The sequence below is a fragment of the Musa acuminata genome, chromosome BXJ2-10 (assembly GCF_036884655.1).
Source record: "Musa acuminata AAA Group cultivar baxijiao chromosome BXJ2-10, Cavendish_Baxijiao_AAA, whole genome shotgun sequence".
Lineage (NCBI taxonomy): Eukaryota > Viridiplantae > Streptophyta > Magnoliopsida > Zingiberales > Musaceae > Musa > Musa acuminata.
The window spans coordinates 33,031,505-33,051,326 of record NC_088347.1 but is presented as its reverse complement, the minus strand read 5'-3'; the positions used below and the strand labels follow the sequence as shown (position 1 = coordinate 33,051,326).

At 36.8% G+C, this 19,822-nt stretch overlaps 2 protein-coding genes across 9 annotated transcripts; both read right to left on the bottom strand.

Annotated features, from left to right (window-relative positions):
* Positions 1 to 425: 425 nt before the first annotated feature.
* Positions 426 to 10,585, bottom strand: LOC103969078 (serine/threonine-protein kinase BLUS1-like). 4 transcript variants are annotated; one of them, XM_065129819.1, is made up of 20 exons: positions 10,149 to 10,585; positions 8,069 to 8,323; positions 7,239 to 7,363; positions 7,075 to 7,119; positions 6,807 to 6,888; positions 5,626 to 5,694; positions 5,370 to 5,540; positions 5,214 to 5,279; positions 4,699 to 4,767; positions 4,487 to 4,621; positions 4,342 to 4,406; positions 3,862 to 4,092; positions 2,979 to 3,064; positions 2,753 to 2,850; positions 2,594 to 2,641; positions 1,500 to 1,639; positions 1,301 to 1,415; positions 1,106 to 1,167; positions 980 to 1,031; positions 426 to 876 (listed from the first exon to the last, which is right to left on the bottom strand). In XM_065129819.1, the coding sequence occupies exons 1-20, from the start codon at positions 10,305 to 10,307 to the stop codon at positions 871 to 873; spliced, it is 2,079 nt and encodes a 692-aa protein (XP_064985891.1). In that variant the 5' UTR covers positions 10,308 to 10,585; the 3' UTR covers positions 426 to 870. The 4 variants fall into 4 exon arrangements, 2 of the variants coding, with proteins under 2 accessions (XP_064985891.1, XP_009380774.2); XM_009382499.3 differs by having other exon boundaries at positions 1,301 to 1,429; positions 1,500 to 1,616; XR_010491959.1 differs by lacking the exons at positions 426 to 876; positions 980 to 1,031 and having other exon boundaries at positions 1,500 to 1,616.
* Positions 10,586 to 14,029: 3,444 nt separating this feature from the next.
* Positions 14,030 to 17,701, bottom strand: LOC103975000 (transcription termination factor MTERF15, mitochondrial-like). Of its 5 annotated transcripts, none has more exons than XM_065129820.1 (3): positions 16,137 to 17,701; positions 15,347 to 15,420; positions 14,030 to 14,905 (listed from the first exon to the last, which is right to left on the bottom strand). In XM_065129820.1, exon 1 carries the CDS (start codon positions 17,641 to 17,643, stop codon positions 16,471 to 16,473), a length of 1,173 nt encoding a protein of 390 aa, XP_064985892.1. In that variant the 5' UTR covers positions 17,644 to 17,701; the 3' UTR covers positions 14,030 to 14,905; positions 15,347 to 15,420; positions 16,137 to 16,470. The 5 variants fall into 5 exon arrangements, with proteins under 5 accessions (XP_064985892.1, XP_064985893.1, XP_064985895.1 ...); XM_065129821.1 differs by having other exon boundaries at positions 15,352 to 15,420; XM_065129823.1 differs by having other exon boundaries at positions 15,390 to 15,420.
* Between the last annotated feature and the right edge of the window lie 2,121 nt (positions 17,702 to 19,822).

Here is a 19,822-nt window from a genome sequence, read left to right as displayed (position 1 = left end):
AATGTACCATCTCATGGAGGCTACTGTTTCGGCATAGCAAGAGCAGCGAGGGGAGATGGTAGAGTAAGAACACATCGATGAGGTTATTGCCGTTAGCTCTCATGGCTCCCACAGTACTCTTAAGTACTACACGTGAAGATACTACAAATTGGTAACGTACAAGTTTTCAATCATTTTTATAATAAACTAAGACATTTTAATTTAAATTTTAAAAAAAGTTAAAAATATCAACCTTCATAATATCGTGTTATTTTCCATCAGTATAACTCACAACGTTAGCGTAAATTGGATCATTTATTTCACTTACAAAATTATAAAAGATTTAATATAAATTTTTTAAATATATGAATAAGTCCAAATAAAAGAGATAACAATGCAATTATAGCCTCAATTTCAAGGAGAACAAGTACTGTAAGTACACCATGGAGATTTCAAGTGATGATTATTGCTTTTTGAATACTGTTAAACACCACAAATTAATCGAATGGCTGAAGCTGGTTTTCACCTCCCATCAGAAAGCATATACGCTTCTGTAGCATTAGTTTTCCTCTCAACCTTCTAACTTAACCTGTATGATTGTTTTAAATGATGTACAGGAACACAATAGACCAGGATGAGCAATAGCACCTTGCAAATGAAAAGATAGGCTTTGGTGTCTGTTTTTTATTGTGACCAGCAGAAGCTTTCCACCATGATTTCATTTTTTTCCTTTCTGAAAAAAATCAGAAAAGAAAAAAGGAACAACCTACAATTATCAAGATCTAGTCCGGCAAGGCCATGCAACCCTGCATCTCAAACCTTCTTCGCAATTTGGTTTTGCGGAGACAGTATTGTGGATCAGCAAGTCAGTCCGGTAGTGATTACCTGTCATCAAACCTGAATGAAAACTTCATTGTTAGACACGAGTTTATTAACACTTCGTTGATGCAGGAGCTTATCAATGATAGTATTAAGCTTTGGAAAGAGCATTGAGACTGACCTGAGAGTTCCTTGATTTATGTTTTTGTAGCTCATCCTGCATGCACGCTAGCCTGCAGTGACAAGTAAATCATCTTAGCAAGCCAAGCCTTGAGACACCTTCTCAATTCATGCATAAAATGATTACCGCCACTGCAACTCAGCTATCTCCTGCATCAACTCCTTCTCCCTATCATGAGCTGCTTCTAGCTGCAAAGGCGTAGATTCACCGGTGCAGGGGAAGACAAATAAGAACAATGTTATGTTCCCAAAAGAACAAGTAGTGCAGCCATTGCTTCAAAGAAACAAATCAGCCTAACTATATTAGTCATCGTGTACATACCAACGACTTCTCACTTATCATAGAATGCCCACATAAGGATACTCCTTCAGCCAAACGATTGGATGAAGCACCAAAAAATGGTGATGAGTCACCAGTGGTCACTTGTCTCATCAAACTAAGGATATTATCCTATGAAATGTAAGGCATAATATATAAGCTACAAGAACAGAACTGACAAAGATAATTTATGTGACCATACCCTTTGAACAATGTTTGCCTGCAAGATATAATGCAGCTGTGGCAGCATAGAACAACCAAGATTTGATGTAGCATCAGCTGGTAATTGTACGGATGGTGAAGGAAGTTGAGAAAACATCTACATAACTCAACTTCTATTAGCTGTTTGATAAAACAAAGCATCTCATGACTAGTGAGAAATTGTGTGATCCTCATATAGTTACTGACCGGAACTGGTCAATTGAATAGTTACTGCCTAGCATGATAGTCACAATTTTGACACAAATAATTACGATACTACAAATAATATCAATGAAAAGTATCAACATCCTTTTTGTTTGCCTTAATATCAATGATTGAACGACACAAAACAGTTTGTGAACAGTGCTGATATCAATGAAAATGTACCATAACATGTTTAACTAGTGATAACTGCAAGCAAATATCCTTCATTAGTTTTAAGAACTAGGCTAAATGCACACATGCTTATTCCTTCCTATCCGATGTAAGGTGCGTTATAGCATCAGAAATTGCATATAATACACTTTATAGTGAATTAATTATATATAGGCAATGAGAAACATCAAGGTTTTGGTGCATTATAGCATCAGAAATTGCATATAATACACTTTATAGTGAATTAATTATATAGAGGCAATGAGAAACATCAAGGTTTTGGTGTGATGTAACCAATTTAAGCATATTGTGTGTTGCACATCTTGTTATGCTAACATCAAATTATCTCTTTGGCATTATTTTTTGGATTAAATTACTACAAAGACAATGGGAAAACACAAAATATGGGTAGGATAAAGTGCAGCCAGATGTGAGGGTGAAGACTTTGAATCGTATGACACTATGGACATTTTAGTTGCAAACAGTTATATATTGCACAATTATATAATAATTTAAGGATTTGAATTTTTATAACATTATTCACATTTGATATCCTATATTTTCTGACAAACATTCTAGCTAAATAGTACAACATACTAAATGGGATCTTACAACAAGAACCTAATTTTTTTTACAAAACTCCATGGAACAACCTGGAATAATAGTTATTTATTAATTATTTATGTAATTGTTTCTTGCACACACTGGCTCCGAACTGACCTGCATACTGTAACTTTTTTGAATGCCAAGAGGAGTAGGAGTAGGAGCCTGAAGAAAAAGTGGCCAACACATTAGAGCACAAAGAAATACATATTACATATGTATGTTTCCTCATGTAAATGATGATAAATAGATTTAAAATACTGGTAGATAGCTCACTCTATCCAAATCAACATTCTCAGATGTCACTTTAAAACGACCCTTTTGCTGCACAAGCGGAGGCTTCGATTTATCATCAAGATCATCGATAAATGATGCTGTGGCAGAAAATACTCAACTTAACAAACTATATACTCATCATAGGATTAACAAGCCTATTTAGGCAAAATATTCTGCAAGAAAAAAAGAATGTAATAAAGATGGACACTACGATTACTACGCATGCCTGATGATTTTGTTGTGTCAATTACTAGCGGTGTTAACCCTCCATTGCAGTTTCCTATGCTTTGCAGCTGATTTTGGGGCTTGAAACTGATATTTGACATGTATAGTCAGATCAAAGTCTAAACAAAAGAAAAGAGACAAACAGATTATTACATATATAATGTGATTTATGTGCTGGTGCTCACAAAAGTACTCTGAATGTGTCTCAATGCAGAAGTGAAATGTTTAATGAGAAGAAAACTCTCCTGCAAGTAGAAATACAAAGGCCATTCTAGTTAGACCTATTGGCAGATGGACTGACTAGTATAGAGTATTAATAAAGGTCTCCTTATCCTTTGTACCTTTCTTCTAGTTCATTAAAAAATTTTGAGAAATTTATAGCCTGCATATATGATTTCTTTGGCTTTTTAGATGAGACAAAATACTTTCTGGTCTTCTACTCAAAGGACCTCAAATTCTGATGCAAAACTTGTTGCATTTTTTATTAAAACGTGTAAAGAACATGGTCTTTATGGAAAATCTACTGCCTATGCTATAATTGCAACCAACTCAAGCCGTATCCCCTGCAAACATCATCCACCTGGTGTGCACATGCAGAAAAATGATATCTTGATTTGAGAAATTCACATAACCAAAATTACAATCATATGTTTGCAATTTCAGTTCTCCATTCAATACAAATAGTGTAAGATGAATAACAAATATCAATATCTATTTGATGATTATACAGATCAAGGAAGAACTTTTACATAATAAAACAAGAACAATCATAAAGATTAACTAGTTCAATGAAATGTGCGTTGATGTTAACAAAGTAATGTATGCCGGCATCTAAATAATAGATTAATTGGGTAATTTACATAAAAATGTAAGATGTAATAAACCTTTCTGCTTTTGCCACGGGAAGAACTTCTGACGAGCATGAACTTGTAGAAGGCTTTCGATCGTGACAACCATGTAGTGCATTTTCTAAATGATTTTCATCGATATCTGATCCACAGTTTCCACTAAAACCATTTCCCATCTCACTGTGGTGGAAATGTGAGCCATTCTGAGCATTCTGTTCACTTGTCCCAGCAAATTTAAGATCATTATCAGAGCCATCAGACTTGGTTCTGAAAGAAAGACACTAAATTTGTCATTGTCAAAAGGTATTTTACAAGCAGGAGTTCTGTAGTGTCAAAACGAATCTACACCCTAGCAGTGGCTTATATGAAAAAAAGATAAAAGAGAACTTGATGCTACCTCAAAATACATATGGAAGAAAGTAAAGATAAGATTACATACTGGAATAAAGTGCGTGATAATCAAGTTGCCATCTACAAAAACATGAAGAAAATTGGGCAAACCTTCTTACACATTACCTCTGATAAGTTGCAGTTTTATCAGGTGATGAGAGATTTGATTTATTATGCGGTGGTGCATTTTCCTGGTAGTGTCATATCTTGTCAGAAAGCAGCTGATGTCTGAACAATATAACACAACCAACTATGAAGGATTTGTACTTACAAATTCATCATCCTCCTTCAATGAAAGACTAGAAGATACGGTCATGACTTCTGGCACTCTTTCTTGCAATGCATCAATCTCAAACAAAGAGTTTTGGAATCCATTTGAATCTTTGTTGTCCTCGTTATCTGGAATCTGACAATGAAGCTTGGAATTTAATACAATAATCCATCAAAGTAATCATATTTAAGGATATAAATTTAAATGCTTACCAAGGAAGCCTGAGCCTTCAAATCCTCAGTATCAAAATTCCAACCACTGATTCCTCTTTTGTACTCATTCTATGCAAAGGGAAAAGAAGGCAACAACATTTTAGACATCAAACAGAACTACTGTTAAATAAATAATAGATATGACATCATGAATAGTAGAACATCACAAGGTTAGCATTCACGTCTATTAATAAAAAAATTTATGGCCTATTAGATAGCATCAATATTTCTTTTGTCAACAAACCCTTTAACTTTTCCTAGAATACAATTTTTTCTTAATGGAATAACTTAGTTTCACCAACACCATTTTTTGCCTTGGCATTTAAAGCAAAGAACTGACTGGACATTTGGTTCAGAAAAGGCAAACATGCACATTGGGAAATTAACGAAGCTTAATTCTTTAAAGCAATTCATCATATTTATTATATATATATTTATACACTTTTATTTTTTGGGCTTCAATGATCTATATAAAGAATTATCAGTTAACTTTGTTAAGGATATGAAACTCCAACCTGTGATATCTCCTCTTTTTTGCCGTAAGGCATTTTCTTTTGTGCAAGCAAGTCTTCTTCCTTTTCCTATAAATAACCACAATGTCATTATACGATATACCTAAACAAAAAAAATATTGGCAAGCTACAACAACAGAACTAGTAAAACACAGCTACCTTCAAAGCTTGATGGCGATCACCAAGAGTAGGCAAACCCTCTAAGATCTTCCGCACAATGTAATCCTGGGACCTAGCTTGCTTGAAGAAAGGTTGCTTTAATAGCTTTTGTGCAGAAGGCCTTTTTGAAGGATCTTTTACCAAGCATGTAGCAATCATATGTTTGAAAGCCTAATAGAAAGTACAATTTGTAAGAAAAGTTAGATGTTTGTTCATATAAAAAGAACATAGCTTGCATATACAGCAGTCGTAATACCCTAGAGAATTTCTTGTCTCTGTCATAGTCAAGGCTTGGAGGAGCATTTTGCAAAGTCATGAGCAAAACCTGAGAAGTGATCAGTTATTAATAATTATCCAATTGGAACTATGGAGTATGGACAGAATATATTATTTTTGCACAGAAAAACTTGCACTTGGAGATTCTTGATTAATCCATATCAGTTGCACCGACATGAAAAAACTTTACACTCATCTGTGCTAGGCATCATTTTGCAACCAAAATCCCTTTCTTTCAAAAACTCAATGAGAACAACAAACAATGACATCTGAGCTATATGGGATCAGCTATATGAATCTATTCCTATTACTAGAGCTCTATAGAAGGCAATATCTCAAGTTAAAGCAAGTTCATTCAAGTCTATTCTGATTGTTTCTAGTAAAAATCTTCTTAGGTCTCTCTATCTCCTTGCACCACTAATACTAATTGATTTGTCTTGTGTAACCACAACACTTTGTTCTATGTAAATATCATCTCATCTTAGACAATTCTCACTCATTTGGACCTCTAATGGAGTTGAACAAATCATTTATTTCTAAGTATATCATTATTTCCTACCTTTATAAATTAGGTATCTATAGAATGGTCATTAAATAATCTCCATCTTTCCTTAGTTTTCATATTATTAGAAAGTATCTTTTAGTTTTTATCCTTTATACACCAAAATTACATAAATCTCTAGTCTTTCTTTATTTGCTTTAGTAATCCAAAAAATAATTCTTCCCATCTTCAGCACCTTAGTAGAAAACTTTCATAAGCCTTGTATTTTGACACACTTATAGTTTTTCTCTCTTTCCAGATGCTATATATTTTATAAAGTTCCCTCATTTTCAAAAGCATGATCATTGATAGTGATCGTCTTTTATTCTTTATTATACTACTACCAGCTCTCTCTTTTCTTTAGAGTCTCTAAGAATCTTTTTTGTCATGCTCTTAAACTTCACTGCTACCAAAATTCACATGATACTAATATTGTTACCACCCAAGCTCCGGACCTCCTCTATGTTTTGTCAGAAATTAAAGAAAAAAACAAAATAGGAGGGAAGAAAAAGGAGACCATGGACAGATAAAAAAGATGGAAGTGTTGGAACCTTGTGAACAAAAATTTCCCAAAGTTTAGGATGACTGAAGTAGAAAGCCAAATCTATGGCAATGTATACCTTCAATGGAGGGTATTTTGAGAATGGAGCATGACCATGAGCTAGCTCCAAAGCAGTAATTCCAAATGACCATATGTCAGCTCTGCCAATAAGTTGTAGAAAGCATTTGCAGTGAGAACAATCCACACAAAAAACTAAATAAAAATATATAGAAGTCAGGTGGCCAACTAGAAATCTTAATCATGCATTAATAATTCATAAAAAGCATTTCTAGTGAGAACCATCCATGCAAAAAAAAGAAAAAATAAAGAAATATTGGTAGACCAACTTGAAATCATAACCATGTAGCTGCTCCATCACCTCAGGAGCCATCCTATTTAACAAAAAAGAAATATAATGTCAATTGAAAAGCCCTTAGCCATAATTGAATGAAAAAATAGTCAAAATAACAAACAGACTATCAAAAAAATAAGTAAAAGATAGCATATCCACCAGCAGGGTGTTCCCACGAATGTATTCCTTGTGCGCTGTCGATCACCTGAATCAAAGAGGCAAGCAGAAACCCCAAAATCTCCTAGTTTAACACCACCTCGTGAATCAACCAAAATGTTTCCAGCCTATAGAACAATGTCAATTAAAGTAATAAGCAGTGCACATTAACAATTTCAGACTAAGACAAGGTTAGAAAAATGTTATGTTCAAATGAAAAAAAAATCCACAATGAGATTCAGACAAAGTTCTTAAGGTGTGCATCCTGACAACTTTTAGGATACATCAGTGATGCTACTTTGTTATATTTATACGATTGCATAAAAGCACAACTCAAAGTCTTAAAACAAACCTAGTTTGGAAAATCTATCAAGGATTGCATGTTTACTAATGATTCTGATAGTATAGCTTCTGGTATTGACACATAACTAATCTTAAAATGAGTAGCTTGTGTTACTTCTAGCTCTATGCAACCTTATCAACATCATGTTATTGAGTTTTATCATGCCTCGCTTTCTCATGACTCATTTTCGACAAGCTAGAAAGGTAAATTATGTCAATCCACCGCACAAATTTAAGAGGACAAATTACATGTAAAATGAAGAAATCTATTAAATAGTCAATATACAGACTTTACAACTAAGCATTGTGATCTATCGATTGTTGAAAGCAAGGCATACGCATTAGGCTGCCCTTGATTACAAAGAAGCGACTTTGCCTTCACTTGATATATCACTTGGGTAGCTAGCTGTTGCTACAACTTAGGTGAATAGTCTTTGACTAACATGTCCATAATGTATTCAAACTATTCTTTAAGATAAGTACCAATTTACCTTCACATCACGGTGTATATGCCCATGACGATGAAGATATTCCAAGCCTTTCAGTACTTCACGTAATATGGTTGCAATTACAACTTCCTCAAATCCATTGGGATAGACAGACTTCATTATATGAAGACAAGAGCCACCAGCCATGAAAGGCATAACGACCCACAAGTTGTGATCATTTACGAAAGAACAATGTGCCCGGAGAACATTGGGATGGTCTATCAAGATCATAGTCTGTGCCTCCCTGGTGATGTTATTCTAACAAAAAAATAAACAAATAAATTAGATAGAAAATAAGACAAGAAAAACATTCTAAGACAGCACATGACAATTCTACCATATGCTTAATTTTTCAAATTACTCGACTCAAGAGCATTATCAATTATTAACTAAACTACATTAAGACAACAATAGTTTAGCAAAGCGAATATATGATACTTGAAGTATATTTGAGTCACATTTTCAATTATGATAGCATCTGATAGAATAACTTTCAGTCAAACAAGTACAACGAAAGAGCAGTTCTTAAAGTTGACTACAGCAATACTTTAAAATCGACTGCAGTTCCATTTACTTCAATTGCCTTGTTACAGTAATTTGTCTGCCTGGGAAAAAAAGAGACCAATTTGCAAACCTCAAAGGTTTGTATAGTGTGATATGAATAAGCATAGAGTGATGGTCCTACAAGAGTTTATTAAGACATTAGTCTCAGAGCATGCTGGTGATGTAGCATATAGGGTATGGTTGATATCATCTCATGGTCAACAACAAACGACAAGAACTAAAATGCCATACCAAATGCCTGCGTCCTCTTCCTTAACAACATGATATACAGGCAGGTGCACACCACATGGGAAAAAAGTATAGAAGCAGCAAAGATGTAGACACAACCCCCACATGGAACAGAAAGGACAGAAGATCGTAAATTGAAAATAGAAAAAAGAAAACATCTGTCAGGGATACCATTAAAGAAAACAGAACCATTAAAGGACATAACAAAAATAATAACCTAAAGAATTAATGATAAAAATGTCCCACTAGGCACTTCTTTAGCTGAAACTCAAAAAGTTCCTTCTAAGCATTTGTTAGGGTGAAACTCAAAATTTCCTTCCAACAATTGTTTCATTTACTTTTTTATATTACAACTGTCCTCTGTGTTAGTTTGTCCTAAAAAGACAACATATAACTACTGCTTATGCATCATTTAGTATGTCCACAATGAGAAAACGTATTGTTAAACCAACCACATCATTGTACACCCAGATCTATGTCCTATTACTTCGGTTTCATTTTCGACATTTGTGAATGTTACATGTCATGCTTAAGCTTAAGAAGGAAATAAATAAATCAAGCTCAAATCACATTTACAAGCATTTTGTATGTCTCATCTGAATATGCATATAAAGGCAAAATGTCTTATAAGGAAAATATGAGAGGGAAAAGATCATTTTGTAAGAAGAAAACAGCATGATGTCCACATTTTTTAGCACATAATGTTCACCTGCCATGGCTCATGCATGTTCTGATCACTTCAGCTTACATATTAAAGTGATTACATATGAAGATCATCAACAAAATTAAACAATTCCATCGCATAGACATTTTCCATCTCTTTTTACAGAAAAACTCGACAGGTTCTCTCTAACTTTCATCATCTTTTTTAAGCCACTCGTTAGTTCCCTCAAATATCTCTCTCGCTGAGATGAATCCTAAAATCTCTCTCTCGTTACAAGGCACAAGTTCAACCCAGAATCCAACAAATTGCATAAGTATCAGAAACGTTATATACATTACAGGTCGTATAGAATTTAATAAGATTTGAACTTTGACCACATATAAGTTGTTCTCTTATTAATATATTTGAAGCAGTGACTCCTTTTATGTAAACATAGACATATATACAAGAAAAGAATTGAGTTAGTCACTAGATATATACCATGATAGCTGTTCCATCCGTAACAAAAATCTACAGAAATTTGAATCACATACCAAACTTCAATATATTCCTTATATAAAATCGTACCAAAAAAGGACGGAAAAAAAAAAGCGAAATTCAGCTGAAATCGACCACCACACCGCATACCAGATCGCTGTTATTCCTCTCGAAATCGAGAATCTTGGCCGCGACGATCTCATCGAAAGGAACGCAAAGCGCTCGATAGACCTGCGCGCTGACCCCCTGCCCCACGGCCTCGAACAGCTGGTAATCTTCAACGCGGATAGGGTACTTCCTCCTCTCCATCCTCCCACCGAACACCGCTACCAGCACGACGAATTCAAACCCTAAAAGAAACCTGTTGCGAGATCCAAACGCGCCGCGGAGAAAAAAATCGTAATGACGATGGATGAACTCGACCGCGCGTGTGGTTCGGATCGGTCGAGAGCAGGAACCGGCTGGATGAGAGAGGGGAGGAGGAGCGGTCAATAGGTGGTGGAGGAGGAGGAGGAGGAGGAGGAGGAGAGATCGAGGAGGGTTTCTCGTGACGGAGGGAGCGACCGCGAGATTTGGGCGCCTTCTCTTTCTGCACCGTCCCCGTGGCAGTTTGTATGGGAAAAGCGCGCCACATGGGTGCAATCGCGAGCTCGGTTCCCTTTCCGGCCTTTACGCAGTGTACATTTGTTGGGCCCCACGATTGATGTTCCATTAGTATTACTGGTAAACATTGGGTAGTCGGAACAACGGTGGCAAAATGTTTGATCTCCACCCTCCGACGGCCGATCTTTTCGGAACAGAAAAGACTCTCGAACTCGAACGGGTATTACCCAACTCCTACTCACGTTACGCCTGGAGGCAGTTCAAGGTCCCACATGGGACCCACCTGTCGAGCTACCGACCTAAGGATGCTTGACGGCACGGGTGTGTCGAGAAAGAATGAAGAAAAAGTGGTTTGGATCTTAGAAATCCCGTGTACATCTCGGTTTGGGTCCCGCGTGGGGCCTCCCCCGTATCATGGCCAGTTAAGACCGGTAAAGCCATTGCGTCTTCCGCTGGCAAGACGGTTGGCCGCAGGTTGGCTGCTTGCCTTATACGGCACATCTTTTCGGAGCGACGGGCCCACCCGTGCCTCGTGCCACATGGCCTGACATGGATATGGTTGATCAAGTATGATGAACGATCGAGATGATACACGAGATCTGGTCCATAACTACGCTATTGTTCTCTGGTGTCTTCCTTTGTAATTTTTATTGGACATTATCTTATATGTTCAAGAATCTTTGAGCTTTCCAGCGAGGGGAGTCATTGTTGCCTCATCTTTACTTAATTCTTACTCTTCACCTACCATAATGTCTGCATAATGACCCAAGGATTTTGCTTACAAGCTCAAATTTAATATAGCGTCAGCTAAAAAAAATACTTGATTTTAAGAGAGAGAGAGAGAGAGAGAGAGTTATTTCTAAAAAATTAAAATATTTATTACAATAAATTCTCGAAAGACATCACCTATTATGATAGATCCTTTGTATATTGAGACATCCTAATCGATCGATCAATTGATAGAGGAAAGTTAATTAATACCATTTAATACATTGCATATCATTTAATGCCATAAACGAAAGTTAATTAATAAAAAATAAAGAGGAAACCTCACTTGGAAAATATAAGAAAGAGTGCTAAGGGCACGAGTCAGGCTCCCACGGTCTCCTCTATCAATTGATCTTTCCTAAGGAAAGCACGAGTCAGGCCCTCACGATACAAGAAGAGAGTACTAAGGAAAGCTCAAGTACTTTGATTACAAGAAAGTGGGAAGAATAAGAGGAAGGTTTAAGATGATAGTGAATGCTTAATAATCAAAGTTTCTAGAGGGTCACGATGACCGGTGACAGAAGGAAATATCTCAAGAATTAGTGCACACATGATCTTTAAGCAGAATTTTGGTTATCCAACTCGATCATGATTTTAGGTAAAATATTGAATTTACTCGTCAAGATTTGATAAAATTGTATTAAGAACGTACTCGTAAAAACCTCTCTAATGCTTAAGTTAGCGTAGGATTCAAATGACTTATTAAATATCGAATATGTAGAATGATTAATTTAGATTAAAATAAATATAATATAAGATGATCTGATGTGATATATTACATCCTTTGCTTGGTGACTTTATTTTCAGCCTCAACGCCCTTCCTCTCCACCTTAGTCAAATTATTCTTGAGCGTGTCTCGCTTGTTTATCAAGGCTACTACTATAGCGGATACGATGATTCTACAAGCATCAAAGAAGATGGAATCAGTATCAAAGACAAATATGAAGACATTAAGAAGACGAGGGATTCGACATTTACCATATCAACATGCTTATGAGTGTACGAGATGAGGTCCTCGTTTGGTCTCAGATACAGGTCCCATACCAACCCGAAGAGCAATAACGCATGGTGCCTTTTTGTGTAATGTCGTATGACTGATTCGTAGAATTAATCTACTAGTTATATATATATATATATATATATATATATATATAGCAGGCCAACCATACATGCCACATTTCAATCCGGAGACAATCAATCTATACATGCCAACTTCGTGAGCATCCGAAAGTATCCTATCCTTTTATGTTTTATGTTCACATTGCATTGGTTCATTAACATGAAATAAGTGCACGATTTTGCTTAGATTACTTGTCTTATTTAAATTCATGAATTCTACTTTTCTCACTTCCTTCCATATATTCATTTCATTAATGTCAGTCTTCCCAAAATTAAGACATACGTGTGTGTCGACAAAAAGATTTGGGACGTTATTATTCAGTCATAAAGAAAAAAGAGTATCTTCCCAATATTGTTGATGAACTTGCAAGTTATATCAGTTCTACAACTCCTGCACAGCAAAGACGGAACAACTGATATCAAAATATAAAACGCATATCAGGCATGGCTAGGCAGAAAAAAAACGAGTTGAGAATGAGTGAAGATAGTGTGCACAAATCTGAAATACTAGTGATGCAAATGATCATAAACTCTACTACAAGAGCTAAAGGTAATTAACGAATCTTGAAATACACATTTAATTGTCACTTCTAAACGTTTTGATCTTACATGTTAGTTTGCACGTTCGACTTTGTATGAAGATTCTTACACATGAAGCTTCTTAATGGTTTTGAAGTGGTCTGTTCTACAACAAGAAAGGAATGAGGTTGACTGCCTCCCAATTCCTTATGTAATAATTATTTCCAAAATCCAATCTTCTATAATTATTATTATAGACTATTATTATTATTATTAATCCAACAATCCAGTTTATCTTGGAGCAAGGGATATAGAGATAAATGCTAATATATATATATATATATATATATATATATATATATATATATATATATATATATTCTTTTACACATATAGAGTTAAATAGTTAACCACAATCATCATTGATGACAAAAAAAAAATGTCGGAATAATGATGAGGACTTGACACAAAATAAATTCGATATCTGACGCAATCCATGAGAGGGACTCATTTACTAATTCCTTTTATCACTCATAGGCTCAAATCTTAATCTGTTTCTTTCATCCAATCTTCTGTCACTTATGATTAGACCACCATGAAATATCCACCAACAAAATTCACATTTGCCTCATCCACTTTATCTTAATATAGATATTATCATTGTGCTTAGCTCCCACCTGCACCATGGCACAAAAGGCATTGCACTTACAACAAGCCTTTTGTAATGTCAATTGAGACCCAAAGGATTTAAGTACATTTATGTAACATCTTAGCATCCATTCCCAGTAAGTCATTAAGAACCTCTGTTGCCTTCATCTTACTGTATACCTTTCAATTGTAAATCCCACAGGTGCTACATTTAGCTCAAGGCAAACATGCTTGGAAGAACATAGGTTAAGAACTCAACTATAAACAACAGTGGAGAAACTAGCACCACCAGAAACTTGAAAAATGTTTATGATCATTGCAAAGATGTGACAATATTAAAATGCACAAGTTTACCTTCCATTGCATAATATTGCTACACATAACAGTAACACCTCAAAATTACCAATCTAAGGGAGAGGAACATTTAGCTTTTGATTAAAAATCTCACAGGGCACAATCATGCTTTCATGAAAAGTAAGGTAATTAGCAGATCAAAACTTAAGCTAAGAATGCTATTGCAATGTCCTTCTTACTTATTGCTAATAACAACCAATAGTTAAACGATTCCACAAAAACTTCAGCTTGAATACTCTCCATGACATTAAAGAATTCTTACAATCATTGCAAGATATATTTAACTTCCAATCTATATTATGCTTACACAGTTGTGTAATGAAAACAGATACATAACTTACAATTGGAAGAAGAAGAAAAAGCAGCAGACTTGATGAAGAATTCACAGAAATCACACTTACCTGATTGCCTGAGGAGCAATCTATAACAAACATTTAAAGAAAGTAAGATACAGGGTTGAGTGTACGCACGAAAAACGGGCTGCATACGGGTCCGTAATGGGTTCAATTGGGCCTTACGAACAAAAGTAAGAAAACATTGAGCAAGTCTACACAATGCGAAAGCCCAATTTAGGCCGATTATGGGTCTCGATATGCCCATTGAGAATTGAGATAATAACCAAATGATTTTGAAACCTTGTTATACCAAACTCGCAACAGATTAAATAAACTAACACACTCAAAAATAAAACAAAAACTATGAACAAGAATCCAAGAACCAATTCCAATGATTGCTTGCAAGAGACAAGATTCATAGCATACTCTATAGAACTACAAACAAGCATGGCAGGAACAAGAATGTAATTAGAAAAGCAGTTTTCGCATACCTTCCAATATTCTTGATGCACTTGTTAGTTCTATCAGTTCCACAATTCATGCACAGCTACACAAAATTCGCTGCAAAAGATGAACAGCTGATATCAAGATTCCGAAAACATTTTACATATGAGAAAGATGATCGATATTCTTATGATCTTATCTGAATTGTGATATTAAAAATATGCACAATTGCATGGAGAGGCCGAAACAAGAGTAGCTGAGAATGGGTCAGGATAGTTTGCACAATCATAAGTAGTCATTTCTGCATTAAATGTGGGACATAAAACCTTATGATGTAATGATCATTAACTCTAAAACAAATCCTAAAGACAATTACAGAAATTTGAAATATACATTTTGTTGTCAATTTTAAAATGTTTAGGCATATAAATTAGTTTGCATGTTAGAGTTTGTTGATGCAGGAAATGCCTGAGCAACAATTCCAATGAGGCTGAAGACATTTCAGGATAGCAAACTCAACAATTCCAGTAAGGCTGAAGACATTTCAGGATAGCATACTCAACAATTCCAATGAGGCTGAAGGCATTTCAGTATAACATACACAAGTTTTGATTCTCTGAAGTCCATTCAACCTGCAAGCAAAGTGACACCTTCTTAAATGCAAAAGAAATGGGTGAGTACCAAACCAATGGTAATCCTGATCAACACAAAAACTGGTCTTCCTAATTCCATTGAGGCCCCTGAATGCAAATATCACAATACATAACATAAACATAAATGGAATCTTCCAATTAGCACACAAGCAAGTTTGCATAGAAACTCAACTGACAAGATAACAACTCCTTGAAGACATCCAAATCCATAAATCCGTGAAAACTCACCTACAACAAATTATAGAAACAACACTTTGGCGTTTAAATTTTTTTCAGCTACTAAAATCATCAGAGCAAGTACTACTCCATGTAACTTCTCATCATCTTTGGTGGTGTATACATACTGCATAACTTAATCTGAAACATGGCTCTTTCACACTCACCCAACAACCAATAACCGATCCGGAATTAAGTTGGACAGAATCCAAATACCCGTTCAGAATCAATTTGCACAGAATCCAAATGTTCCTAAGATCCAAAATAATCTACATTGGACTGCTAAGCAGAATTTCTAAAACCTGCAGTTCACATACAAACCAACAATACTGTGCCAAACACAATCAGAAAATGATTCGAGCAAACATTTAGTAAGACAAAACAAAGTTGGTTTATAATCAATGCTAAACTAGCTTGTCACATAAAAAGAACCTCACACCTCAATAGACTTTTAGAGAAGCCATAGGGGAATAATCTACCTTCATCTATCAGAGATTTCAAACAGGCCAGGGACTTTTGCTTTGCAACAAAGAACAGACTTTTCCATGAACCTTAACGAGTAAAACTGGAAGACATTTTGTGTTGAGCACTGCATAAACCTTCCAATTACAACATTACTACCATATGACACCAAAGGAATAATTCTTTCACTGGACTGCAACTCAGTAGCCAAGGCTGGTGGTTGATGTAAGACAGCTTGTTGTCAAGGAAAAAGGTGCCGAATCACTGCTTAGCTCCTGATGAGAAATTCAAATGTGAGTTCGACCAGCAGCTAAGCCCTTCTCATCCTCCTCTGATACCAAATAAAAGGGCTCATTTCCCTTCACACTCACCTGCGACTCTCAAAATATCAAGAAGCTCAGGAACCTTTTCTTTGTAGGGTAGAACAATCTTCTCCATGAATTTTGTATTTGATAATTTCACATAGGACAAAAACGTGCCTCGTCGAGTCCACAAGCCTTTCGTATTCAACATCTCCAAAACACGAAACCGAGGAATTACCGTCTTCTGCAGACTTGATAGCAAGAGATTTGGATGGGAGGCAATGAAGGAAGGGGTGTACCCGACCACATTGATAAAAAATTCCACTTTTCTGCGCAACATATCGAGGGAGATGCATACGAAGGTGGGTGCTTTCCTGACTGCAGAAGAAAACTCCAACTCCGACCACCCGAAGCTCCTCATGAGCTCGGCCTTGGCCTCGAACGTTTCTTTGCTTAGCATTTGGAGAACATCAAGTGTCCACACGAACATCCGAGATAGCCGTGGCGTCCCCAGCTCATCGGCTCTCGCCACCAAAGCTCGGAGTGACTCTGGTTTCTGTAAGATTAATTGTGGGTGTCTTCTCAAGACGAGAGAGAGCCTTTCTTCAGGAATGCCGCACTCATCCCTCAAGAACTTTAGGTTAGGATGCAATGTCTTCTCAACGCTGGAGTAGAACAACCATCGGGTCTTCTTGAGATGCTTGAGAACGAGCTCTCTCGATCCCAAGAGACTTTCCCACATCTCCAATTTGGGGACGATGGAACGGTGAACGTTGTAGAGGAGGATGCCATGGTTCTTCAGGATGACATCGACGATATCCGACTCCGATAGGCCCAAATCGCGTAAGAACTGAAACTTCGGGGCGAGTCTCTTCTCCACGTTGTAGCATAAGTATCTAGGATCCGCAGATATCACCTTCCTGATACCAGCGCCGCCGAAGCCCTGAGATCTCATGAAGTTAAGGACGGCGTCGGGTTTCTCGGTGGATCGGAGGTGCGCAAGGGGTTTAGAGACCTTGGCTGCCTCGGAGGGGGAGAACCCGCAGGAGTTCACGAGGTATTCCACCATGAAGGGGGGATCTGGAGACATGGTGCCGCCTACGGCGGCGGCGGCACGGTCGACAGAGGAGGAGAAGAAGAGGAGATCTCGAAGATGGCAGGTTTCGAACAAGGGCAGCAGGCTATTGCGGCGGAGGACGGAGCGGAGAGTCGCAGCCGCCATTGTAGGAGAGAAGCGAGCACCCCAAGCGAAACCCTAATTCCTATATGCAGCGTGTGTAACGTTCGCTATGCTCAAGAAATACAAAATTACAGGAATAAATTTTGTACATCAAAATGGATAAAATGATGTATAAAATAATTATATAATTTTATCTTTTTCAGAAAAAACACACTTACTAAAGAAAATAATTTTGATTTTGGGACGAATTTTGACTGTTTAACTTCAGGTTTGTCTCTTAGAACGCTCTAAGTTTTAAAAATTATATATAAATATTTTTTTAAGAATGATCATCATACCACTATTCATTATTATTTTTTTTAGACTATAGGTAGGCATGTTTGATAGTGTTTTCGTGATTCTTTTCTTTACTCTCGAAAATAGCATCTCGAAACGTATAAAAATTTATAAAGAAAAAAAATAGCATCTCAAGTCAAACGGAATCCACAACCTTCGAGTCTTCTCCTACGTCATATAAGAGTTAAAACCTATCATAACAAATATTAACTGACAAGGTAACTTAACATAAGTGGAGATACGACTAAGTCAAACTTATATACAAAAATTTTCTATGTTATGAGATGACAATGATCTTTTCACACGATAAAAAGATGTTATATGAAAATTTTTTAAATTTGAAGTGTTACTGAAAAAAACACCAAAATTATATTTTTTTTTTAATTCATCCTTATCATTCACACTTTAAAATATAAAATTATTAATTGCCAAAGTGAAAAAAAAATATTTCTTTTGTTTGAATTAATATACCTTAATTAATATTTATGACATGTAAAAAGGTATTAAAAATTCTTGATTAAAGTTGATCATGCTTAACATATGTTTTAGTTAAATTTGACTGTACGTTAATATATTGTTAATTGAAGCACAACACATTTCATGACACGAATCTCCAGGCATCAATCTATACCGTGCACGTGTCTCAAAGCGCCACGGAAGTCGATCGTACTTGCACAGTAAACACCACGCGGGACCGAGTTGAGGATGAGCATCCGACCGTTATTCTAGAAATGAACGGTCTTGATCAAAATTGTATCCCCTTGCTCGTGATCTCTTCCACTTGATCACATTGTTCAGTGGTATCGCTGGTATCGCCGCCCCAACCCCCGCGGTGACGCCGCCCGCGTCCGCCACCACCTCCTCTCTCCTCATCGCAGCTCCACCCGAAGGGATGCCACTGACTACTCGCACGCTCCCTAGTCTCCGGTCGTCTCCTTCGACCCCGATCCCTCTTCGCAACCCGTTGTCGTCTTCCCACCCCGCGAGCCGTTGGAGTATGGGGAGGAAGCACAGCAAGCCTCGCTCGATCAGCTGCACCGTCCGGTTCCGCCCCTGCATCGACATCCACAAGGTACTGCGCATTCTTCTCTTGCTTTCTCCTCGGGTTCTCTTGGCACCGCTGAGTAGAACGAGATCCAAAGTGGTCGGTTAAAGTGAAACAAATCGTGGGATCCACGCTTCGTGATTCGACAGACGGCGGCGCGTCGGACCTGGTGACCAACTTCGAGTCGGATAAGTCGCCGGCAGAGTTTGCGAATCTGTACAAGAAGGACGGGCTCAAGGGTGGCCATGTCATAATGCTTGGCGCCGACGCCGCAAGCCAATCTGCGGCCTTCGAGGCCCTTCGTGCTTACCCTGGTAACTTCGTGATCATCCATAGGTATATTATCCTTCGTGTGTAAATGTGCATTTTGTTGTATGTTCACATTGTCACGGTTCATTAACATGGTATAAGTGCATAATTTTGCTTTAATAACTTGTCTTCTTCAAATTTATGAATTTTGCTTTTCTCAGTTCCTTCTACGTTCATTTCATCAATGTCCATCTTGCCAAATTGGAGACTTATGTGGGTCGACATAAAGATTTGACGCATTATCTTTTCCTTTCTACTTTAATGTTGGAGGTGGGATCAATGCAGATAATGCCATGAATTATCTTGAAGAAGGGGTAAGTCATGTGATTGTTACCTCGGTATGTATTCATTTACTTGCATGTAGAATGTTTGTAAATGTTTGCAATCCAATCTTCTTCACAAGCCTAAACCAACTCCCAGATCAAAAGATGATTATCGGGGGCAAAAGAAAGAATGTTTAGATAACTCTATTGATTCATCCTTTTTTACGTAACACATTGATAGTTCAATGACTTATTTATAGCTATCAAT